This window comes from Helianthus annuus, chromosome 7 (assembly GCF_002127325.2).
Source record: "Helianthus annuus cultivar XRQ/B chromosome 7, HanXRQr2.0-SUNRISE, whole genome shotgun sequence".
Lineage (NCBI taxonomy): Eukaryota > Viridiplantae > Streptophyta > Magnoliopsida > Asterales > Asteraceae > Helianthus > Helianthus annuus.
The window spans coordinates 92,012,068-92,037,076 of NC_035439.2; the positions used below are offsets into that span (position 1 = coordinate 92,012,068).

The window sequence follows — 25,009 nt, forward strand, 5'->3', positions numbered from 1 at the left end:
GTACTTAATTTTATTATCCTTTCATATTTTATTATTATTATTATCACTCCACGTGACACATATATCGGTGACCAAAAAGTCAAAACAAATCAAAACCGGTAAAAACCGGCACAAACACCACCACCACCACCACCGGCGGCATCAACCTTTAACCGGAAGATCAGTATTCAGTCATGGCGACCTTCATCAACCTCTCATCTTCTCCTAATTCTTCCACACTATTCTCCAATAACAAACACCATCCCTACATCAGTAACCAACTCAAGGTACTTATATTTCTTCACACCAATTAACACTCATTCAGATCCAATCGGATCGAAGCTATAGTCCCCAAGCACACTCTATCTATGTATAATACGTATTCAAGTTTAATCTGATTAAAAATTGAAACGTTTGTTTGATTTTGTGTGAAGAGTGATTGGGGTTATGGGAGGTTACGGTTGCTGCGAGTCAAGTGTTTGAATGAGCCGAATAGAGATACTGTGGAATCTGAAGCTAAGTTGGTGGGTTCTGGTGGTTCAGGCATTTCGTCATACAGTTGGTGTGCAGCACTTGGAGGGTTAGGGTTTGTTGAAACCGGTTACTTGAGTTACTTAAAGTTGACCGGTTCAGATGCATTCTGTCCGGTTGGAGGTGGTTCCTGTGGTGATATACTTAATAGTGATTATGCTCTTGTTTATGGTAATTTCTTTTGATCCTTTTGCAGTTTCTTTTTGGCCTTTTTGCATTAGAAAACTAAGATAGTTATCAGCTTGATATATTGATAATCTATAGTAAGAGAAATTTGAAATTTGTTCTACTGGTTTGGCAGGTATTCCTCTTCCGTTGATTGGAATGTTTGCATACGGGGCTGCAACGTTTCTCGCGTTAAAGTTGGCTTCAAAGGACTTGCCTTTCGGAATCGATCAAAGTAATGGCGGATTAATTTTACTCGGGACGACTACCGCAATGGCAACCGCAAGTGCATACTTTTTGTACATTTTAAACACACAATTTCCAGGAGCCTCGTGTTCTTATTGTTTAGCGTCTGTTGTCTTATCATTCTCCTTGTTCCTCACTACTGCCAAGGTACATGTTCACTTTCTATCATTATAGTTATTTTAAATTGTTAACATTTTTATCTGATTATTTATGCAGAATTTGGGCTGGCAAAAGGTCCGAGACGAAGTGGGTTTGCAGTTGTGCATAGCTGGTCTGGTTTTTGCCGCTCTTAACAACTCGTATAGTGCGACGCTTTCTCCCCCTGCACGGTATCTTTCTTTGCTGACAAATAACCAAAAGTAGCCTGATGATGCATTAAAATTCGGTGTGCTGTGGTTACCTTTATAGTAGTTTGAGTGAGTAAAGTACACGGATGGTCCGTGTGGTTAACCAAAATTTTGGATTTAGTCCCTAGCTTTCCAAAAGTACATAGATGGTCCCTGTGGTTTGTACTTTGTAACGCCTTTAGTCCCCAACTTTTTCCAAAAGTACATGGATGGTCCTTGTGGTTTGCACTTTGTAACGCATTTAGTCACTAAAAGTTGGGACTAAATGCGTTACAAAGTGCAAACCACAAGGACTATCCATGTACTTTTGGCAAAAGTTGATGACTAATTGTGTTATAAATACAAACCACAGGGACCATCCATGTACTTTTGGAAAACCAGGGACGAAATCCAAAATTTTGGTTAACCACATGGACCATCTGTGTACTTTACTCTAGTAGTCTTGTTTCTTGTGAAGAAATTATGCATCAGGGTTGTTTATTTAAAATAATCTTTACACTATTCGTTCTGTGATCCGTCTTCTCCGCAGCTTTGGGGAGCAATTCCTGCCGTACTATCCAACTGAGATAAAGGCTCCATCAAGTCCTTTAGCTCTTAAACTTGCAACACATTTGCGTTCGGTTGGAGCTAAAATGTATGGAGCTTTCTGGTGTTCACACTGTTTAGAACAGAAAGAGGTACGCATCGTACTGTTGCTTTCTTGATTCCCTGTGTTATATGTGGTAAAATATTAAACGTGAGTTTCTGTTGTGTAGATGTTCGGACGTGAAGCAGCAAAGCTGATAGACTATGCCGAATGCTTCCCGGATGGATTCAAATCCGGAACGGAATTAAGTAAGGAATGTAAGAAAATCAAAATTGAAGGGTTTCCAATGTGGGTGATCAACGGTCAGGTGAGAATGCTAATTTAAAGTTTAAAAAATACTCATCCGTTGCATTTCCATCATTGGAATATTTTACTCTACTAAAGCTTAACTGGAAATGTTTGATTATTAAATCAAATGTCTAAAATACCCTTCATTCGTACAAAAATTGGTGGAATCTTGTGTCGCGAATAATAAGTTCCCCTGGCAATCATTACTCGTTCTTAAATTAATGGTAAACTACATGGATGGTCCCTGTGATTTACCAAAATTCTGGATTTGGTCCCTTGCTTTCCAAAAGTACACAGATGGTCCCTGTGGTTTGCACTTTGTAACGCATTTAGTCCCTAACCAACAAATCTAAAGGTTTCAACAGGTCCAAGTTAGGGGCGGGGCTAAATGCGTTACAAGGTGCAAGCCACAGGGATCATTACTTTTGTAAAGAGTTGGGGACTAAATACATTACAAAGTGCAAACCACAAGGACCATCTGTGTACTTTTGGAAAGCTAGGGACCAAATCCAATTTTTTGTAAACCACAGGGACCATCCGTGTACTTTACTCTAAATTAATGGGCTCGTTATTAGGGTTGTAGCGATAGATAGCGACAATTTATTTATTTTGTAAACCACGTAGCGTATAGGTCTGGGCTCGTTATTAGGGTTGTAGCAATAGATAGCGACAATTTATTTATTTTTTTGTATTTTTTTTAATATAAATAGCAATTAAATATAGCTATAAAGTAGCTGGATTTTTGGTTTTTGTTAAATATACATGTAAAATAGTATATATATACAAGGGTATTTCGATATGATATACATATAAAAAATTTTAAATTTCTTTTCTAGTGTATCTCTATTTATAAAATAGCGTCCGCTAATTATCGCTATGTAGCATGTAGGTACCTTATCGCTGTTTGTCGCTATTCGCCATTAACAATTATGACACAGATGGTCCGTGTGATTTGCACTTTGTAACGCATTTAGTCCCCAACTTTTACCAAAAGTACATGGATTGTCCTTGTGGTTTGCACTTTGTAACACATTTAGTCCCTGACTTGGACATGCTAAAACCTTTAGATTTGTTGGTTGGGGATTAAATTCGTTACAAAGTGCAAACCACATGGACCATCCGTGTACTTTCAGAAAGCTAGGGACCATATCTAAAATTTTGGTAAACCACATGGACCATCCTTGTTCTGCGAAGCTTGATAATTAGTAACGATAATGAAAGATTCCCACAACTGAATTATACTTTCGTTTAAGGAGCTACTTTTGTATTAAAACTTTGTATAAAGTGTTAATTTTGGGAATCTTGAACAAAGTTATATAATTTCCATGTATGAAGCATAAGTTGTTTTTGGAGTGCAGGTATATAAAGGACTTCAAGAATTCCCAGAACTTGCTAAAGCATCGGGATTCGAAGCCGGTGAATTCAGTGGAGAACTAGCAGAGCTTGCTAAACAATCTGCTGAGGCCAACATGCAACCATGATGTATGTACATAACATGTATTGTTTTGTTGTATCTCATTCCATGTGAAAGCTCTGTTTCACGTACATACATGGAATTTCGTAGGGCTTCATTGAGTTAGTATTTTCGCGAAATGCCGTGTTTAATTATGTACGAAGTTGTAGTAACAGGTCTAGAAATTTCAGCTTTGTTGTAATGCAACATGTCCTGGTTGTGTCGTGGACGTTTTAGTTATTAGTTTACACTTTGGAAACTATTTCTTTCGATACTTAGTTTTATACGTAATAATCCAAGTATAACAAATCTTTTAATATGATGAAAAATTAAATCGAATTTCTATATTTGAACAATTCAAAACTTCATATCAAACTTTTTTTAAAAAGTATAAGAAATCAAAATCAGCCTATTTATAAATATATTATAAAAAGCTATAGGAAACTTGTACTAGAAATTGTAGGACTTTACCCTCGAAAGGGAGTCCTTCCAGAAATTCTCGACGGCCAAGGGAGACCCAAAGCCGAGGAGGGGGTTTGGAAATAGTTTTCAACCAGCAATTGACGCGCCTCGGTTATTACCTCATTAGCTGCGTCATTGCCCCAAGCGCAAAGATAACTTCACCATACCTCCAACCCCTCCTTTTATACACCTCATACTCACTTCCTTTCACACCCACCCCCCGATGTGGGACAAAACACAAATTCCATTTTCTAACCCGAAGACATTCAACCTGCTTTTCACAACTCTATTTGTACCTCTGCTAATATAATTTCCAATTACGTTTACATCATCATCAACATCATGCGTTTCTGCAATTATAAACAAGATTATATTCGTGAGTGTTTCGTATAATCTCACATATGCTGGTAAATATGTGCCCAAGGTATGCTTTATCATTAACGGGTTAAACGAGTAAGACAAGAAAATAGCTTTTAAGCAAACGTGTCGAAAGTCGCCCATGGTGTACTTTAAATTTGTAAACCCTTATAAATTATTTTATTCACGAACTGAAATAACATAACTTCTTCAATCATATTCAACACACCGGTTATACAAAAACTTTGGTCAAAAGGTTTTGGGTGAACTCCAAATAACATGTTTTGACCCGTAACGCATTCTAATATGTTACCTAACTCGCTCATTTTGCCATCTATACTGCATTGAAACACCTCTGAGGACAAAGCACTGACCATAATGTCCATAACATACAATCAGACTATAAAATTTCATTCGGCGATCTAGCATCTCCACAACCAATATTACCGATCGTCCAGCCCAAATCCCACTTGTCTTGATTCTTGAATGTTATGATTTCTTTATATCATTAAAGGGTGGTAATATGAGCCGGTTGGGTAACAAGGTCAAAATGTGTTCAACCTAAAACGGGTCAGGTCAAAACAATGATTTATCAGACAATGTTGCCGCTCTACATTTATAAACACATAAAGCATAATCATTGTGCAGAATATTGTGTAAGATTAAATATATTATGTTTAATATTTAATCTATAGTCATCTTAATCATTTACATTATAGAGATCAAAATATATTAGAACCTATTATTTAATTAGTTGGTAATTGTTGATGGACCATATTACCCTTAGTAACTAATTAGGTTTCCTCCTGGGTGCTTATATAAGGAGAGTTATGTGGAGGTTTAGGGGTTACTCAGTTACACAATTCACACACCCCATTAGCCATAACATCATCACGAAACCTCCTCTCCATAACCGATACCCTTTTCGGTTTCTAAGTTCCCATCATCAGTCAGCACCCTAAGGAGGAACCAGATCAAGATGACAGGCATGTCGAACTCCCTTACAGGATTCTCCTCTGCACTATCTGTTGTGACAGGTATGATTTATATTGTTTTCCTTCATGAACAAACAGAACTGAAACAACATGTGGTATCAGAGCATATGTTGATTAGTCAGTTCTGTTTTCGTATCCATAATTCTGGGATTGAAACTTGGAAAACGGATTATTTTCTTTATAATTTTTCAAAACCGTCACAGCCGGTTTCAGTCATGAAGATCGACTCGAAATCATGATTTTCGGAAAAGATTAATGATATGTTCATTCGGAATTAACTTGTTTATGTTTAGCCGAAATCTGTTTAGAAAAAACTATTAAAATTCAGGTTTCGGGTTCCAGAATTTATGTTTTATGTTTTAGGGTTCATCATGTTCTTGAGAAAATTCGAAGTATTCTGTTATGATTTGGAATATGTTTCGGATTATTAAGTGTTTTTTCCTGGTTTTGATCTATTTTGTCCTCTAAAGTTTTTTAGAAAACTGTTAAAAAGATAAAGAGATTGCCATTTCGAAATCTGTTGACAAAATTAGATCAGCTTAAAACAGGAAAGAATATCTCTTAATCCCTTAGATTTCGAATTTTCGGTTATGATATCACAATTAACAGCTGTTAGCGAGGTTGCTACTCGCAACCATGAGGTTGCTACTCGCAACCATGAGGTTGCTACTCGCAACCATAACGTCATCACTCGCAACCATGAGGTTGCTACTCGCAACCATAACGTCATCACTCGCAACCATGAGGTTGCTACTCGCAACCATTACGTCATTACTCGAGACCATGAGGTTGCTACTCGCAACCATAACGTGATTAGTCGAGACCGTAGTTGCGACTCGCAACCATAACGTGATTAGTCGAGACTGTAGTTGCGACTCGCAACCATAACGTGATTAGTCGAGACCGTAGTTGCGACTCGCAACCATAACGTCATTAGTCGAGATCGTGGTTGCGACTCGCAATCTCATTATTTTAAGCTGTTTAAATGTGAACTAAAGAAAAATTTTTTGTAATTTACTTAGTTAATTAATCAGGGGAGCTACTCGCAACCATGAGGTTGCTACTCGCAACCATAACGTCATTAGTTCGATCCGCGCTAACGGGTAGTTTGCTATTAAATAAATGGTTTTGTAATTTACTTAGTTAATTAATCAGAATCAGATAATGTAATGTTTTACAAAACCAGAAATAGCTTAACTTGAATGAGTTTTTGATATATCATTTCTGGCCAAACCTGACTTGATACATCTACTTATCATTCAAGTATTACGAAAGCTATGCTAAGTGTGCATCATAAGCATGAATGTTTTAATATCTGGCCAAAGCTGATTTAATTCTTTCATAGATGGCATACTTAGCAAGTGCATAACTAAAGTGATTGTTTCAATTTCTGGCCAAAGCTGATTTGTTACAACCACTTTGCACATATGCTTAAATGATTACACTTCTGGCCAAAGCTGTTTTGTTTTCGTTTAAGTAGAATTTTAGTTAAGTCTATTATTTTGATGTTAGTAATAGACATTATCACAGCTTCATTATGTAAAATGGTCATTATTTTGCCTGCCTTAGTTTAACGTGCCCATAGATCACATTAGAATTTCTTCCTTAGTATCATAACTTGCTCATCTTATTTCCACTATCAGCACCCAACTGCGGGATTCCACCTTTGACTGGTGATAACTTTGCTGCATGGAAGGATGCTCTCATGCTTACTCTCGGATTGCTTGATTTTGATTATGCTCTAAGAGAGAAAAAGCCAGCGGACCTTACCACTCAAAGTACTGCTGCTGAGCAGTTAACTCATGAAAAGCGGACTAGGTGTAACCGCATGTCTCTCATGTTTATGAAGCAATCCATAAGCAATGCAATCAGGGGAGCTATTCCTGATTCTGAAGATGCTAAGACCTACTTGGAACATGTGGAGGCGCAGTTCAAAGGGACGTCTAAGGCGCACGCTAGTACTCTTATTCTCAAGCTGGTGACAACTAAGTATGATGGGAGGAGCGGCATTCGCGAGCACATCATGATGATGAATGACATGGCCAATAAGCTGAAGGGGCTGGAAATGGAAATCAGTGATGGTTTCCTTGTTCATTTCATCATTACTTCGCTTCCTTCATCCTTTGAAGCATTTAAGATCAATTACAACACTTAGAAGGAAAAATGGACGATGAGTGAGCTGGTCGCCATGTGCGTACAGGAGGAAGAGCGCATGAGGATGGATCGCACTACTGATGTTGCCAATTTCACTACCTCCAATCCTAAGAAAAGGAAGCACAATTATCAGAGGAAGGATGCTTCTAAAGTCCATAAGTCTAATCCTAACCCTAATACAAGTGCACCTTCCAGCTCTAAGAACTCCTTAGGCAGTATCCGCTGCAAGTTCTGTAAAAAGACAGGACACATGCAGAAGGAATGCCCTGACTTTAAGGAGTGGCTGGCTAAGAAAGGTAACGATTATTTTATGATACTTGAGTCCTATAATTTAAGTGTTCCTGCTAATTCTTGGTGGTTTGATTCTGGTTCTATGGTTCTGTTACCAATTCTACTCAGGGATTCCTTTCAATCCGGAAGCTGGAAAGAAACCAAAGAACGCTTAAGGTTGGGGATGATCGAGAATTAGAAGTGAAGGCCATTGGAACATTACAATTAGTTATGAAAACTGGTTTATGTATTAAACTTTATGATACCTTATATGTTCCTGAGGTAACTCGGAACCTTGTATCAGGACCAAAGTTAGACATGGACGGTTTTATTGTTTCCCATGGTCATCGCAAACTCTCTATCCATTATGATTCTGTTCTTTATGGTACTGGTGTTCTGGATGGAGGTCTCTATAGATTAGAACTAGATGATGGCTTTTCCAAATCTTTGTTGTCATATAACATTAATGAATCACTCACAAAGATGGAAGAGAAACGAGACTTAGAGACTTCATCCATGTTGTGGCATCAGCGTTTAGGCCACATTTCAAAAGAGCGATTAAATCGTCTCGTAAAGGATGAAGTCTTACCTCCTCTCGATTTCTCTGACTTTGGAACATGTGTCAAATGTCTTAAAGGTAAAATGACATTAGCGAATAAGAAAGGTGCCACTAGGAGTTCTAATTTATTAGAACTCATTCACACTGACATTAGTGGTCCCTACCAAATCGCTGGCATAACAGGACATACTTCATTTATCACTTTTATTGATGATTATTCTCGTTACATGTACTTGTATCTTATTAAGGAGAAATATGAATCTCTAACAACTTTTAAAGATTATAAGGCTGAAGTTGAAAAGCAATTAGATCGTCAGATTAAAGTTGTGAGATCAGATAGAGGCGGTGAGTATTATGGAAGACATACTGATGTGGGTCAAGCTCCTGGTCCATTTTATGAGTTTTGTAAGGACCAGGGGATTGTGAACCAATACACCATGCCTGGTACATCTCAGCAGAACGGTGTCGCTGAAAGAAGAAACCGTACCCTTATGAACATGGTGCGCAGTATGTTAGCCAACACTAACTTACCATTATTCCTCTGGACTGAAGCGTTAAAAGCAGCTGTTCATATACTCAATAGAGTTCCTTCTAAGTCTGTCCCTAAAACTCCTTATGAACTTTGGACAGGAAGGAAACCGAGTCTTAAATATATGAAAGTATGGGGCTGCATTGCTGAAGCAAAACTTTACAATCCTTTCCTAAGGAAACTTGACCCTAAGACAGTTACCTGTTTCTTTATCAGGTATCCTGAGAACTCTAAGGGTTATCGTTTCTATTGTCCTTCCCATGTCACCCGTATTGTTGAAACCAAGCGTGCCGCGTTCCTGGAGGATTTCAAGGTCAGTGGGAGCAGTACCAACACTTACGAAGAATTGCAAGAAGTACAAGACGCGGGGGGGAGAGACTCGTCGCTTACCATTACTCCGATTACTCCTCTTGTACCCAATGCAATTATTACACCTGAAGCTACTGCACCAACTCCAAATTCACCTCTACAATCAGAACCCATTATACCTCATGACGAAGGCACATCAAACGCTGAACCCGATAATCTACTTAGGAGGTCATCCAGGCAAAGAAGGCCTCCTAATTGGGATGATTATGTTACCTACCTGACTGAAATGGATCCCGGAAAGCTCAATGATCCTATCTCTTACAATGAAGCCATTAGCAGTGATCAGTCTTCTGAATGGAATAAAGCAATGATTGATGAGCTTGATTCCATGAAGAAAAATGACGTTTGGGATTTGGTAGAATTACCCAACGGAGTCAAACCCGTAGGATGCAAATGGGTGTTCAAAACAAAACTGGATCCGAATGGTAACGTTGAACGCTACAAAGCGAGATTGGTTGCAAAGGGCTACACTCAGAAAGAGGGAATTGATTATCAAGAGACGTTTTCACCTGTCTCTCGTAAAGATTCATTAAGGATCGTCATGGCCCTAGTAGCTCATTTCGACTTAGAACTGCATCAGATGGACGTTAAAACCACTTTCCTTAACGGAGATTTGGACGAAGATGTTTACATGAAGCAACCTGAAGGCTTTGAGCCTGAAGGTCAGGAGTATCTAGTCTGTAAGCTGAAGAAATCCATTTACGGGTTAAAACAAGCATCACGTCAGTGGTACCTCAAGTTTGATGAAGTCATGAAGAAGCAAGGTTTTATGAAGAATCAAGTGGATCAATGCACCTACCTCAAGATGAGTGGGAGCAACTTTACTATACTTGTCCTTTACGTTGACGACATTCTATTGGCAAGTAATAGTTTAGACATGTTGCATGAGTCGAAGCGGTTACTCTCGCATAACTTCGACATGAAGGATCTCGGAGATGCATCTTACGTCATTGGCATCGAAATTCACCGAGATAGAAACAAAGGGATCTTAGGATTGTCCCAAAGGGCCTACATAGATCGTGTCCTTACACGGTATAACATGCAACAGTGCAAACCCTCCATCGCTCCAGTAGTTAAGGGAGATGTTTTCGGTTCGTTTCAGTGTCCGACAACAGAGGTTGAGAAGGAGCAAATGAGCCAGATACCTTATGCATCAGTAGTCGGGAGCTTGATGTATGCTCAAGTCTGTACTCGTCCAGATATCGCTTATATTGCTGGAATGCTAGGCCGTTATCAGACTAATCCTGGCTTAGATCACTGGAAAGCAGCTAAGAAGGTACTTCGATATCTGCAAGGGACGAAAGACTATAAGCTGACTTATAGAAGAAGTGATCATTTGGAAGTGGTGGGCTATTCTGATTCTGACTTTGCCAAATGCAAAGATGACAAGAAATCCACTTCGGGCTATATCTTTATGTTAGCAGGCGGCCCTATCTCTTGGAAGAGTCATAAACAACAGTTGACTACAACTTCCACAATGATGGCAGAGTACATTGCTGTCTATAACGCAACCTGTCATGGAATGTTGATTAGAAATCTGGTCACTGGACTCAAAATTGTTAATTCCATTTCTAGACCATTGAAGCTTTACTGTGATAATTCAGCTGCCGTTAGTTTCTCGAACAGTAACAGTTCGACTGGAGCTGGTTTATATCTCGATACGAAATATCTATTTGTACGTGAACGTGTTGAGGAAAATAATCTTTGTATCGAGTATATTAGTACTAAGGATATGCTTGCGGATCCGATGACTAAAGGTCTCCCTCCTAAGGTTTATGAAGAACATGTTCGGAATATGGGATTATGTAAAGACCTTATTTGAGCATATTGTACTAGCTTATGTTTTATGTTTAATGAAATTTCCTCAAAGTTTGATTTTGTATGTCTATTAGAATATGTTCAACCGGTATAATGGCATATAGACAAACAAAAGGTTACAAATCAAACAAAGGGCTTACACGTATTTTGATCATAACGACTAGGTTTTAAATTAAGGCTATAGTATGATTAATGGGGGTCCTGAGTCGCATAATGATTCAACGGCTGTATTTTTCTGCTATAGTACTTGTTTAAGGCTAAAATGAGTGTTAACTCCTGATCAGGCTTAGCTAATACTCATAGTAAATGATTACTCGGCTAAGTGGGAGAATGTAAGATTAAATATATTATGTTTAATATTTAATCTATAGCCATCTTAATCATTTACATTATAGAGATCAAAATATATTAGAACCTATTATTTAATTAGTTGGTAATTGTTGATGGACCATATTACCCTTAGTAACTAATTAGGTTTCCTCCTGGGTGCTTATATAAGGAGAGTTATGTGGAGGTTTAGGGGTTACTCAGTTACACAATTCACACACCCCATTAGCCATAACATCATCACGAAACCTCCTCTCCATAACCGATACCCTTTTCGGTTTCTAAGTTCCCATCATCAGTCAGCACCCTAAGGAGGAACCAGATCAAGATGACAGGCATGTCGAACCCCCTTACAGGATTCTCCTCTGCACTATCTGCTGTGACAGGTATGATTTATATTGTTTTCCTTCATGAACAAACAAAACTGAAACAACATATTGCATCAGTAGTTTATCATTACATTTATCACCAGACATTTGCAAATTGCATTGCATTGAATTCAGTTTCACACATAAGTCATAATCAGTGGTCGTAATCATGCCTCAAACCGCACCCAATATATTTATATCGAAAATATATTTCTTTTCAATTGGTTTGCTAACTTTAGTGTTTTATAAGACACTTATTATCATGTTAACAACATCTTTTGAAAACATGTATGAAGGAACACTAGATCCAACGGCTTCTTTAGACTAGGTTTGACAGGTTGGGAAATGGGAACTTCTGATCACCATGAGTTTTTGTTGACGATTCAATTTGCAAAACTGAAAAACATCGTTAGACTCATTAGGAGGAGAGATTGGGGTTTTTTTTTTGTACCTACCCTACGACTTAAAAATAAGTAACCTCATTGATGAGTAAATGTAAGAGACTAGAATGGATCTCCTGAAGAAGTGTGGTATCTATAGCTGGGATGGTGAGAAGGTATTGGGCGAGACGTCGCTTTCAGGATATCCGTTATGTCCCCTCCACGCTGAGCGTTAGTGGTAGCAGAGGAGGGTGTGTATTCATGGAGCGTCATTGGCCAAACGTCGCTATCAGGGCGTCCTTTTGGTCTCTTTTGTGGCAACTGTTAGTGGAAGTTAAAAGGAGTAGGAATCCGCGGAACGTGATTGGCCAGACGTAGCTATCATCTGTCATTTTGGTCTCTCCTCCGATAACGACTAGTGGAGACTAAGGAGGCAGTGATCTACAGAACGTCAACTAGACGTCCCTTTCGGGATGTCCTATTTGTCTCCTCAGTCCTGGTGTGTTTGACGTGGCAGATGGTCCCCGCATGTCATTTGTCTATGCTAGTTTAATGGGTTGTGGGTCGAGTTCAGGTTGCCCCGCGGGGGTTTTGAGCCCATGTCTCTTCAATGTACATACATGCATACATTTTAAGAAACCAAGTGTGGAGTTCGCATGTCAAACACTTAACAATTTAAGCATGTTTCACTTTTCTATTACAACTTAACATACGTCGTTTTATAAAGTTCAAATTATGTCGTTGCAACGTGATTATTTTTATCCACGTGTTGATATAAATTTTAATTGAGAATAATATTGTAAAGTGATAGAAACACAAACATACATGTCACCAAACCTGGCTTCCGGTTTTGTTTTGTTTTGTTTTTTTAATAGAATAATGATGTTTACCCTTTTAATCGTTCAAACATAAATTTGTCCTCTTTTCTTTACCCAGAACCAATATTATTTCAATAACACTGACTTATTAATTTTTTTTTGGTATTGTAAGCTATATTCAATGTTGGTATCGTACTGATACCATCACAAAATGAACCGAGCCTATCCGAATAGCATCAGTATTGGCAGCGCTATTTTTCTTATGATTTTTAATCAACGTAACACATGTGTTGATTGCCATATCAAATGTGGATATCACACCGATACTGTAACAAACTGAGCCGATACCAAACCAATACTCGCCGCAACACCTAAGGAATAATAGTTTTACTAAGGAAAACAAGTCCAAAGTTTGGCATAGTTAGGCGGTCCAAAACCACGGACCATCATCAAGCCCATTAATTTAAAATATTAAACCATACATTACCCGACCTAAAATCAACGGTCCAGATCATCAACCACGGGCACACATCTCTATACTCATCCCGCTGTAGAAACTCGACCCTGTATTCATACCCATCCAACTCAGTCAAAACCCGAATATTCTATCCGCATATCCTCCGTCAGATCAGATTCCATCTCATCTTCTTCCCCCACTTTATCCTCTTTCAAATCTTCCACATATAAATAACCACTCAATCAAACCCTAACTTCATCATCAATCTTCATCTTATCATCCAAATCCAATCTTCAATCACCATGGCTGAAGAACAACTGCCGCCTGATCAAATTAAACTCATTCACAAGCTTAATTTGTTCAAAATCAAAGGCAGAGATAAACACAATCGCAAAATCTTACGAATTGTCGGAAAAAACTTTCCAGGTGATTTTTCTTTAATTTGCTTTCAAGTTGTTTGTTGATTACTAATTGTAGTCGGATCTAGCGATTTTTTAAGTCATATTAGCTGATGTCATTCGTTAATTTTCATTTGTATTATTAAGTTTTTGAAGTAATATATTAGGTGATTTCTTTCGTTAATTTTCGTTCGTATTGTTTGTTAATTGAAGTCGAATTAGTGATTTTTTAAGTAATTATATTAGTTGATTTTTTTTTTTTATAATTTTCAATTTTATCATCTGTTAATCGAAGTCTAACAAGTGATTTTTAAATTATTATTTGTTAATTGAAGTCGGATTGGTGATTTTGAAGTAATATCTTGAAGTGAAAATTTGTTGATTTTGTTTACAGCTAAGAGTTTGACCGTTGACCTGTTGAAAAAATATCTAGAAGTGAAAATTTTCCCCAAACTTGAACGACCGTTTGTGGTGGTTTACGTTCACACTGATGTTCAGAAGAGCGAGAATTTCCCTGGAATATCCGTTCTCCGGTCAGTTTACGACGCGATTCCGATGACCGTGAAACAATATCTTGAGGCGGTTTACTTTGTTCATCCGGATCTGCAGTCCAGAATTTTTCTGGCTACATTTGGCCGGCTTATCTTCACCGGAGGGTACGTTAAACAGTTACAGAAGTTAGTTTGTTATGCATTACTTATCTGTACGGTATAGTTAGTGATACATGTGTAACAACTCGGCTCGTTTAACTTGGCTGTAAATGAGCCGAGTCAGGTTGGGCTTGAGCTCGAACTTCAACGAGCCACTCGTATATTTTAAAACTGACGAGTGGAGCTTGTGTTGTGCTCACAAAAAAAAACTCGTAGCAAGCTCGTAGCTCATCAAGTCGGCTTAATGAGTACTTTTTTAAATTAATAGAGTTAATTGTCATTTTCGTCCATTTGGTTTGTTCAGTTATGTCTGTTCAGACCAAATTTCAAATTTGTACCATTTTCGTCGTTGATATTCTTGAAACATGCAATTCCATAAAAAAAAACTAAGGTTGAATCGTATAATTGGACAAACCACAAGGACGAAAATGACAGTTAACTCATGTTTTTTTGGACGGAACTGAGATATTTCAAGAATGTTAGGGACGGAAATGGTACAAATTTGAAATTTGGTCTGAACTGACATAATTGGACAAACTACAGTGACGAAGATGGCAGTTAACTCAAATTAATATATTATTTTTGTATTATTTTACATTTTATTAAAGGTTAAAAAATTGTTATTAATGTTTTTTTTAAATATTTTTTATTTTTACATTTTATAAAAGACAAAAAAAATTATGTTTTAAATTAACATTTATTATTATATTTTTTAAATATTTTTAAAGATGGGTAGATTAAAAATATTATTATGTATTATTTTTTTCAATATTTTTTCATATTAAAATTTGGGTTTAAATAATTAACGAGCCAGTTATCGAGTGAGCCACGAGCCAAGCCGCCCGCTCGGCGCATGTATAAACATGCTTTTTTCGTGTCGAGCTTGTTTATAATGAACTTCAAGCAAGCCATGAGCTTTTTGAACAACTGATTTAGTTTTCAAAAACGAATTGAATTGTAATCATGTGTATGTGTATGTGGGTGTATGATGTAGGTTATATGCAAAGCTGAGATTTGTGAGTCGATTGGCGTATCTGTGGGAACATGTGAAAAGGAACGAGATCGAGATCCCAGAGTTTGTCTACGATCATGATGAGGATCTGGAGTACCGTCCGATGATGGATTACGGGATAGAGAGTGACCACGCTAGAGTTTATGGAGCGCCCGCGGTTGATTCCTCTGTGGCGGCTTATTCCATGAGGTGTATCTCATAGGGGAAATAGTTGTTTTTTCTTTTGTTTTTGAAAATAGGTGCTAAAAGAAGTGCAATATATAGTATTTAGCAATATTTCGGGTGTTGTAGTATGTTGATAACGGGCTTTTCTTATAACATTCATTGTTCTAGTTTTCTTTTGTAAAAATTATTTGATAAATTCTTTGTAATTAGTATCTTTTAAATAAATTTATGAATTATATTGTATTATAAAAGAAACATTGACTTTTTTTTTTTTTTGAACGGCAAATTTGGATCACTGACGGACCACTGGAGTATCATCGTGCCACCAGCAGAACCATCCGATCATATCCATCTCCACTAGGCAATAATGCCTATACACCAATTCAGGAGGAAACCCAATAAATCTGAGAAAAACCCCCTTTGTGGGAATCGAACCCATGACCTAATGGTCATAAGCCTTATCCCACCACCAAGATACCACTAGGCTATAATGCCATGGGTAAGAAACATTGACTTTAAAGAATATAAAAGTTTTCTGATGCGGATAGAATCGGTCTCTTTGACTTTTTTTTGTTTGAATTTTCATTATTATTTCTTTTCATCTTTTGTTTGAAATTTTTTATTGTTCTTTGATTTTTTTTGTTTGAATTTTCATTATTATTTTTTTGTTTGAATTTTTTTATTGTTCCTTTAAGGAGAACGACGGTATGACAACGATGACTCAATAATTCGTCAAAGAGGATGGAATAATTCATGTCTATGGGTGTCTTTGACAAACATCATTATTTATTGATGGGGCTTCTTTGTAGTAAGCATATATATTCTTTATAATACCAATGGATAAACTAATAAGAGTGGTTTATACACAAGTTCATTTGATGATTGATGGGGCTTCTTTGTAGTAAGCATATAGATTCTTTATAATACCAATGGATAAACTAATAAGAGTGGTTTATACATAAGTTCATTTGATGAAACAATGTTATATCTGCTGTGAAAGTAGTCTATTAGTAAAAAAAAAAGTATAAAAATTACAGATAGAAAAGGACTACAGTTAATTACACAGATAGTTTTTGTGGTTTATTAAAAGTAACGTCTTTGATTACTAACTTATTTTTTTTTTTAACAGGCTCAGGTTATATAGTTTCGATTTTGTAACACCTTTGAGTATTAAGACTAACTTCCGTTAGTTTTTCTATCAAATCAACATAAAATGACTAAAATTCCCTTATTTAACTTTATGTTAGTACTCAAAGATTTTACTTTCAATAAACCATAAGAACTATCAGTGTAAGTAACTCTAAAGATAAGATATATTACCAAATGTCTATTAGAATTACGTTATCAAAAACGACTCTTACTTCTCTAGCACCCTAACACGTTTTAACCGAAAACGTCGCAGCGGAAATATGAACCATAAAAATTTTCTTTCTTATGTTGTTCTAGCGTACTTTAAAACATTTAGGGGTTGTTTGTTTACCTCTTAATGATGCTCTTAATTGTTCAGATCTCTTACTGGTTCAGCACTTAATGGTTCAGACTGTTTGTTTCACGAGCAGATGTTTGAATGGTTCATACATTTGCCTCTGAATGGTTAAGCATTATACAGAGTCTGAATGGTTAAGACCTCTAATCTGAATTGGTCAGACATTTGCCTCTAAACGGTTAAGCATTATACAGGCTCTTAATGGTTCAGACCTCTTACTGGTTTAGCACTTAATGGTTCAGACCTCTTATTAGTTCAGCACTTAGGGGCTGTTTGGCAACTTCTGAATGGTTAAGTGCTGAACCAATAAGAGGTCTGAATCATTAAGTGCTGAATCAGTAAGAGGTCTGAACCATTAAGAGCCAGTATAATGCTTAACCGTTTAGAGGCAAATGTCTGAGAAATTCAGATTAGAGGTCTTAATCATTCAGACTTAGTATAATGCTTAACCATTCAGAGGCAGATGTCTGAACCATTCAGACATCTGCTCGCGAAACAAACAGTCTGAACCAGAGGTCTGAACCACCATTAAGTGCTGAACCAGAGGTCTGAACCATTAAGAGCCTCATTAAGAGGTAAACAAACAACCCCTTAACCAATGTTGTAGAAATCGGTTTTAGGCGGCGCCTAGGCGGCGATTAGTCGCTCATCGGAGGTCTGCCACCCGGATTTTCCAAAATCGGTCTAATTAGGCGGTAAAAGTCAACATCGGTCAAAATTCGGGAAAATCGGTGGAAATCGGCTGAAAATCGGACCTAGTCGGTCAAAATTAGGTCAAAACTGGTAGCAATTTAATCAGAATGGTTCAAGATTAGACCAAATCGTTCAAGAGAAGGCTGTTCTTACCAGAAATCGAACCAAAATCAGACCAATTTCGAGTCAAAAATGAGTCTCCATTATGCGAAATCAACATCAGCCAAGCGAGCCAAGAGATTCCTGATATGTCGCTGTATGAATGAAGGAGAATTTTATGGTTCTGATGAATGAAGGACAGAGGAGACGGCGTATGAAGAACGATGGTGGGATTAGGGTTAATAAGGTTTGGGTGTTTTAACACTTAACCCCCTCTCTATTTTCACTAGTTTACACTTGCTCCCTAAACTTTCAATTTTGTAGATAAAAAGTATAAAATCAATGTTTTTTATATATAAATTTATAAAATTATACATAAAAACTCAATCCAATTAATCTTTATTAATCCCTAGGTGGGTACCCCACCGCCTGACTAGCGCCTAGCGCCTCGCTTAACCAAAATAGCCCCTAAAATCCGAACAAATCAGTTTGAAGTTGATGACAAATGGCCGTTTGACCCGACCCGGACCACCGCGGACATTCAATATCCCATCTCAATTGATTTTAACGTTGTTCATATCCGAAACCCTGCTGCGTAACCACAAAACAGAACCCCCTATTCGTCCGATTCATCAGTTTGTTGACACTTTGATCATTCAATCTATGCAATCAAAATTGAAACTGTTAGATACAACTTATGGTGTTCTTGTCTTGGACTCGCCCCTCTCCCAAAGAGCAGAAAGATTGCATTAACAAGTGAGATTTAACTTATTATTAATACTTCACTTCGTGTTTCCATTTCAGTTTTCTTTTTTTTTTTTTTTTTAATATAAATTTGTTCTTGTTATACCGTGATTTACTGATTGCTGTAACGGAATTATTCATTCTCAGAAACCCTAATTTCACTCGGTGTGTCTGTTTGGAGACTGGTGATTCTTGGACATGACCCCAAACCCGACACGAAAAAAAAGTTTGGGTCTACTAACACAACACGTTTGACCCGTAAAAAAACGGGTTGGGTTCAGGTTGACCCATATTGAAAATGTTGGGTTTGGATTGACCTAATATGTATTTGTTTTTTGTGTTTTCCATTTTAAATGGTTAGTAATAATAATGTTAGTTTTGACACGCCCTATTATCTATTTGTCACACCCATACTCACATTAAATATGTTATCGGTAACCAACTTACAACCCAACAACTCACGTATAACTTGTCAACATGTATGACTCATTAAAAAAATGGGTTAAACGGGTCGGGTTGACCCAAATTTATGTGTGTGCTGGTTAGGGTTAAAATCTGACACAAATAATAATATGGGTTGGGTTGCACACCGGCACTTACACACTATTCAGACGTCAACTTGTCACACGGGCTATATGACAAGGAGAATATGGATACGGGCCATATGATGTTTTGACTGACAAAGAAACAGTTGTGGCCATTGACAAGCTCATATGGCGCGTATGACCTTTTTTCATCCTGTCACAAGGATTGTATGACCCATACGGCCAGTATGATGTGACATGTGGGCTGGTGTACACTAACGGGGTGGTGTATCTTTAACAACACCCGTTTGTTTCTAATGTGTTGTGGAGTATATGCATCAGGTCAGGTACCTTTAACTATGATGTTAAGTACAGAGGAGCTACTGCAAAGCCATTGTCATTGCTTAAAGAAGATAAAGAGCTTTCAAAAGATGGATTTGTAATAAATTATTCAAAAATCATGGTGGGATCAGGCTCTGATACATATGAAAAGGGGAAAACTGCTCTCAAAACTTGGAGGTTTGTTTGCATATTTCTTAAAAATTTGATAATATTGAAAGAAAATATAAAATCTGATTGTGGTTTTTGTTAGGCATTTTGGATTGAGTTGGGCGTTTGTTGATCCAAAGACACCGATTGAAAACGGGATGAAGTTTTGTGTTTGTGTGAAGGAGTTCTTTCCGTGGCTCAGGATGCCTTTGCAGGTTGTTTATGTTAACGAAACCAAAAGCCGAAAAACGAATGTTGCGTCTTTTGGTTTTGGTGGCGGCACTCTCAGCGGACACTTGTTGGTTTGTGCTTCTTCTTTTTCATTTGGTTTGGTGAAAAATGTTCTGCAATTTTACAACATAAAAAGAACTTTTATGTTTGTTAGTATTGTCATTGAGCATCTTCGTTTCGTCATGTTAAATAACAAAATTGATAGAATCAAAATAGTTATCTTGAAGGAGATGTTAATTGGGTACCCTGTTATGATAATCAAAGCTAGCAAGTAGAAGTGTGATTTTTTTAGAGTTAAATGCCATTTTCGTCCTAAGGTTTGTGTTTCCGCATCTCGATCCAAAGGTACTTCAAATCTTGCCATTTTCATCCGGCTTCTTAACTTCATCCATTTTTTATGTCAAGTCAGGGGTACTTTCCTCTTTTTATACATTTTTTTTGTGATGATTAAAGGGTTTGGGTGGGGAGAAAGTCAACAGAGGTGAATCTTTATTTCCTATAGTGTTTTTTATTTTAATAAAAAGGAATATTGGATTTTAATAATCCCAACTACTCGTCGTTGGCCGCCGACAGTCCCAACTTTAAAAATAACCATTGACAGTCCTAAGTTTTAACATATTGGCCTCCAATGGACCCTGACTAACAGAACCCTAACGTCGTTAGTCTACGGTCGCCGGAAAAACGTTTTTTGGTCGGAAAACTCATTTTTGGCCGGAAAACTCAACATTTTCGTCCCGAACATCTTTGTAACCTTATTATGGACTTTTGGGAACATTTTTCTAGTAAAAGCCCCAATTATTAAAGTCGCTGGAAAACTCCTTTTTCGCCGGAAAACTTCCTTTTCGCCGGAAAACTCAACATTTTCGTCCCAAACCTCTTTGTAACCTTAGATCGGACCTTTAGAAACATTTTCCTGGACAAAAACGGTTTTCCGGCTACCGGAGACTAACTGCGTTAGGGTTCTGTTAGTCAGGCTCCATTGGTGGCCAGTATGTCAATAGTTGGGACTGCCAGTGGTTATTTTCGAAGTTGAGACTGTTGGCGGCCAACGACGAATAGTTGGGATTATTAAATTCCAATATTCCTAATAAAAAATGTCTAAAAAGACGGAAATGCCCCTCCTTTAACGAACAAAAATGGATGGAGTTAACGAGTTGGATGAAAATGACAAGATTTGGACGAAAGTGGCCAAACCTCAGGGACGAAAATGACATTTTACTCCTTTTTTTAATATAAAAATAGCGAAAAACCAATGGTTAGTTTTTTTGGTATAAAAATAGCGAAAAATCAATGGTTATAAAAGAATACAAATAAATCTGAAGTCACATGAAAAAAAAAGTGACTTCATCGCGGATAAAGTGTGATTCTTTTTTATAAAAACACCGAAAAAACCAATTAGACGTGATTGTTGTAGCCTAGGCTTAATTACATGGAATTGCAGGAATAACTGTCTCAATCCGTCTTTCTGTTCATGTAATTCTTTTAAAAACTTCTAATAACCATTATGTTGATTTCTTTGTCGACTTTCTCATATAAATTCTGTTGCAAACAGTCAGGAGAAGAGCGGTTTGCAATTGAGATGGACGGAGACAAGCGAGTTTGGTACGAAATACTTTCCTTCTCAAAACCAGCACATGCTCTATCGGTTATAGGATATCCATATGTATTCTTTCGGCAAAAGTACTTTGCTCATCAATCTAGCGAAGCAGTTAAAAAGTTTGTGTCCTCTAATTAACGTTCGTTATGTATTGTTGTTACCTTTATTGATAAAAGATTTGTAAATGGTGACAGCCGAGATCTGGTGTAGTTTATTTGGGAATGATAGATACATTTGGTACATAATGATATAAAGTGCGTGTGATGCACGTAATGGTCTTCTAATCAAGCGTTTCTCAAACTGCCGAAATTTATCGGAGACATAAAATCTGGATCTTGGCTAGTGACCAATACGTTAGCTGCCAATACGGAGGCTTTTTGAGTTGGATGAAATGCGTCCCAGAATAAATAATCGTTCCGAATATTGCAAAGTTGCGCTCCTTTCTGGCATGGCATTCCTAGTATTTTCGGATCGGCACAACATGCAGATGTGATATTTTTGAACCCTGAAAACGTGTCATTATTATGTAAAAACATCCCATCTGGGTAAGCTTAGAGGTGGCAAAACGGGCAGGTTGGGCAATGGATCGAAGTGGGTTTCTGGTCAAAACATGCCAACGTGTCAACGCTTTTTTTTGTTTTTCTTTCTTTCTTTTTCATTTTATTTATTTATTTTGGTAAAATAATTAATGTGATAAATATGATAAAATCCTATAGCTAACATGATAATTAGAGTCGATCAATTATTTTTAAATAAAACAATTTAGGACGCTCTACTTTGTACATGTTTCACCTGTTTTGACCTTGGTTTTTCTATATTTTTTACGAGGTTGATTTCTTATCCAACAAATACAACACGTGTTGACATGTTTTCACATAAACGGGTTGTACTGCCACCTCTGTATGCTCTGCTGATCATGGAAGTTAAATATTTAAGCATTTAAAGGTAAAAAGAAAAGAACACTTATGGTTACCACTTGGATTGTTAATGACATTCATAGTTATATTGTACGTGTTTGCAAGTGAGTACTTGAATCCTTTGAGCGTAGAGCTCAAGTTTTTTAAAAGGTTATCAAACGAGACGTGGCACGCTCTAGCCAAATTATTTGAATCATCGTCACAAACACCACCATGAGTCGATGCACGTGCAAGTGGACAACACCCGAGTGGTGGAAGACTTATTATCCCAAACTTTCTTGCCCCTAAGCTATATAAGTTCTGCCATTTCAAAATAAACAATAAATATAACACAATAACAAATTCAGTTTTATGTATATAGCGCAATTTAGGAGTATAGGAACCTTTAGGTGGATGGCATAGGTGTCAGTAAGGTTGATCACGAACTGCTCGGGAGTCATAGGCCTAGTGAATATGTAGGTCATGAGGTCGTTGCTTCCGATGCTGAAGATGTACATGGACTTTCTAAGTAGATGATCACCTTTAGTCCCTCCAAGTAATGCTGTTATGTTTCCTCGAACCGTTGCAAATTGTTGGACCTGTTCTTCCATAGATACTACTTTTCCCTATATGTAATTCGCTTGATGTCATACATTTGTTGTGTTTGAAACAGGACTCGTAAACAATGTAAGATACACATAAATTTGTGACGGGCCCGACGACATTGTCATACCTATGTTAAACGTTAGATTATAGACCCGAGCTGCTGTATTACATTTTCTTTTTAGAAAAGAGACTTACGTAAAAAGCTTGATCGATTGCTTTAGCTAGGCCGGCACCTCCCGAAGCAAAGTTAACTCCATGAAGTATCTCTCTCGTGAAGTTAGAACCATCCTCGACGAGTGCTAGATATGGCAGCGGACTGAGATCATAGCCGCCCAGAAGTTGAACTGCACATTTACAAGACAATTGCAAAAGTTATATCATTTCGGTAATAATTTTAATATTTTCAAATGTATTTTGACCCGTTTGACCAGCTTTCTTTAGAGATGAGATCTAGCTTGACCCGAGATAAAAATATTCTAAAACAACTCGCTTAGTGTTGTTAATAGCGAGCATAGCGCTCGCTATAGCATTTAGCGTGGCGATGCGATTATCCCTCGCAATCTGACTTCGGCGTCTCCATAGCGTGGAAATAGCGGGATTATAGGTTTTTTTTTGTTTTAATATAAATAGCAACAATAGCAAAATTTTCGTTTTTTTTAATATAGGTATGAAAACAACGTGTTCAATAAAGGGTTATTGGATTTTCATAATCCTAAGTTTCACATGTTAGCTACAACTTTAAAAGTTCCCCCCAACGATCCCAACTTGTAAGAATTTAGCCCCCATTGATCCTTTTATAACATATAAGAATTTGACATCCTCAATAGATTCATGTGCACTTGCAGCCTCCTTAATTGAATTAAGTGCACCTGCAGTTTGAAAAGGATCGATGGAGGCCAAATTCTTACAAGTCGGGATCGTTGGAAGGAATTTTTAGAGTTGGGATTATTATCGGCCAACAGGCGAAACTTAGGATTATTAAAGTCCAATAACCCTTTAATAAAATTCTGATAAAATACACATAAACATTTCTAAAATTATCTTCTAGTGTATCGCTAAACATAAAATAGCGCCCGCCATTTCATCCCTATCGCTATGTAGCGTATAGGTAGCTCTATACGCTTGTCGCTATCATCCGCTAACTCGCTCCATCTCTCAGTAGTTGAAACTTGTCAACCTCTACTTACCAATAGTGTCAGCAGTGCTGAAACCATTGCTGAACCTCCCAGTTGCTTGGGACCCTTGATAATCTATCCCATAGTATTGGTGATCTGCCCTTGCTTTGCAGTCTTCCAAATGGTTGTTTGTGCCAACATCCATCGTCGAGTCACCAAATATAAATATCGGTGCACCGTTTGTGGATGTTGTCAGCACACTTAAAACAGCTACATAGATCACGAGCTGCACACGTTTACGACCTCTCAGTTCCATGGCCATGTTTGTTTATGTGGTAAGTTAAGGAACAATAGAGCAATTAGTTATAGAAGTTAGAGCCTTTTGGATCAAGATAATACAAGGGAAAAGGTTGAGATTGTTTACCTAGTTTACTATGAGCATCCTAGTTTATGACCAAATTTCTATCAAGAAAATGCTTTCTTGTTTTTTCGTTATTAGTATCCTTATTTTTTATTCATTTTTATAATATTTTGAACGTTTTCGAGTATTATTAAAGTTGAAACACTAGGATTAGCCGATTCAAGAAATACTCGATAACTTATTCTCAACCTAAAACAACTTATTTAAAGACACAAAATACTAAGTAACCGCTCATTCACATATTCTCACATTACGTCAGTTTCTCCCTTGATTAGAGCTGCAGTTAATTGGGTCCTTTGACGGGGTTAGAGCTACAATTAAATGGGTCATGGGTCTAGGATCATCAGCAGGAAATAGGTTAATTTGACTCGTTAGGTCAGTTGGATATGTATCAGTATCTGTGTAGGACCGAATGTATGTGTGTT

General features: G+C 37.3%; 4 protein-coding genes and 1 non-coding gene across 5 annotated transcripts; 3 read left to right on the forward strand and 2 right to left on the reverse strand.

The window, feature by feature from the left end:
• On the forward strand, positions 1 to 3,857 carry LOC110868104 (thiol-disulfide oxidoreductase LTO1). Its single transcript, XM_022117190.2, has 7 exons — positions 1 to 266; positions 414 to 681; positions 812 to 1,068; positions 1,138 to 1,250; positions 1,798 to 1,945; positions 2,024 to 2,161; positions 3,501 to 3,857. Exons 1-7 carry the CDS (start codon positions 174 to 176, stop codon positions 3,621 to 3,623), a joined length of 1,140 nt encoding a protein of 379 aa, XP_021972882.1. The 5' UTR covers positions 1 to 173; the 3' UTR covers positions 3,624 to 3,857.
• A 201-nt stretch (positions 3,858 to 4,058) lies between these two features.
• LOC118480626 lies at positions 4,059 to 4,211 on the reverse strand. Its single transcript, XR_004863606.1, has one exon. It is a non-coding gene; the product is annotated as a U4 spliceosomal RNA (small nuclear RNA).
• Positions 4,212 to 13,605: 9,394 nt separating this feature from the next.
• LOC110868106 (ganglioside-induced differentiation-associated protein 2) lies at positions 13,606 to 15,926 on the forward strand. Its single transcript, XM_022117192.2, has 3 exons — positions 13,606 to 13,884; positions 14,251 to 14,512; positions 15,501 to 15,926. The coding sequence occupies exons 1-3, from the start codon at positions 13,761 to 13,763 to the stop codon at positions 15,718 to 15,720; spliced, it is 606 nt and encodes a 201-aa protein (XP_021972884.1). The 5' UTR covers positions 13,606 to 13,760; the 3' UTR covers positions 15,721 to 15,926.
• Positions 15,927 to 18,463: 2,537 nt separating this feature from the next.
• On the forward strand, positions 18,464 to 21,788 carry LOC110868105 (UPF0548 protein At2g17695). Its single transcript, XM_022117191.2, has 4 exons — positions 18,464 to 18,717; positions 19,572 to 19,748; positions 19,822 to 20,020; positions 21,502 to 21,788. The coding sequence occupies exons 1-4, from the start codon at positions 18,659 to 18,661 to the stop codon at positions 21,682 to 21,684; spliced, it is 618 nt and encodes a 205-aa protein (XP_021972883.1). The 5' UTR covers positions 18,464 to 18,658; the 3' UTR covers positions 21,685 to 21,788.
• LOC110866339 (GDSL esterase/lipase At5g37690-like) lies at positions 21,681 to 24,448 on the reverse strand. The gene is made up of 5 exons (XM_022115522.2): positions 24,236 to 24,448; positions 23,244 to 23,392; positions 22,847 to 23,068; positions 22,520 to 22,763; positions 21,681 to 22,051 (listed from the first exon to the last, which is right to left on the reverse strand). Exons 1-5 carry the CDS (start codon positions 24,366 to 24,368, stop codon positions 21,831 to 21,833), a joined length of 969 nt encoding a protein of 322 aa, XP_021971214.2. The 5' UTR covers positions 24,369 to 24,448; the 3' UTR covers positions 21,681 to 21,830.
• Between the last annotated feature and the right edge of the window lie 561 nt (positions 24,449 to 25,009).

What these genes read in the sequence shown, in the direction of transcription:
- LOC110868106 (XM_022117192.2), top strand. Translation starts at nt 13,761, where the DNA reads ATGGCTGAAGAACAACTGCCGCCTGATCAAATTAAACTCATTCACAAG. An exon ending in TGTCGGAAAAAACTTTCCAG is followed by an intron (nt 13,885 to 14,250) that starts GTGATTTTTCTT and finishes TTTTGTTTACAG; the next exon opens with CTAAGAGTTTGACCGTTGAC. An exon ending in CGGCTTATCTTCACCGGAGG is followed by an intron (nt 14,513 to 15,500) that starts GTACGTTAAACA and finishes TGTATGATGTAG; the next exon opens with GTTATATGCAAAGCTGAGAT.
- LOC110866339 (XM_022115522.2), bottom strand. Translation starts at nt 24,368, where the DNA reads ATGGATGTTGGCACAAACAACCATTTGGAAGACTGCAAAGCAAGGGCA. An exon ending in CAGCACTGCTGACACTATTG is followed by an intron (nt 23,393 to 24,235) that starts GTAAGTAGAGGT and finishes GTAAATGTGCAG; the next exon opens with TTCAACTTCTGGGCGGCTAT. An exon ending in CAATCGATCAAGCTTTTTAC is followed by an intron (nt 23,069 to 23,243) that starts GTAAGTCTCTTT and finishes AATTACATATAG; the next exon opens with GGAAAAGTAGTATCTATGGA.
- LOC110868105 (XM_022117191.2), top strand. Translation starts at nt 18,659, where the DNA reads ATGGTGTTCTTGTCTTGGACTCGCCCCTCTCCCAAAGAGCAGAAAGAT. An exon ending in CAGAAAGATTGCATTAACAA is followed by an intron (nt 18,718 to 19,571) that starts GTGAGATTTAAC and finishes TATATGCATCAG; the next exon opens with GTCAGGTACCTTTAACTATG. An exon ending in CTCTCAGCGGACACTTGTTG is followed by an intron (nt 20,021 to 21,501) that starts GTTTGTGCTTCT and finishes TGTTGCAAACAG; the next exon opens with TCAGGAGAAGAGCGGTTTGC.
- LOC110868104 (XM_022117190.2), top strand. Translation starts at nt 174, where the DNA reads ATGGCGACCTTCATCAACCTCTCATCTTCTCCTAATTCTTCCACACTA. An exon ending in TGATTATGCTCTTGTTTATG is followed by an intron (nt 682 to 811) that starts GTAATTTCTTTT and finishes CTGGTTTGGCAG; the next exon opens with GTATTCCTCTTCCGTTGATT. An exon ending in ACGCTTTCTCCCCCTGCACG is followed by an intron (nt 1,251 to 1,797) that starts GTATCTTTCTTT and finishes TCTTCTCCGCAG; the next exon opens with CTTTGGGGAGCAATTCCTGC.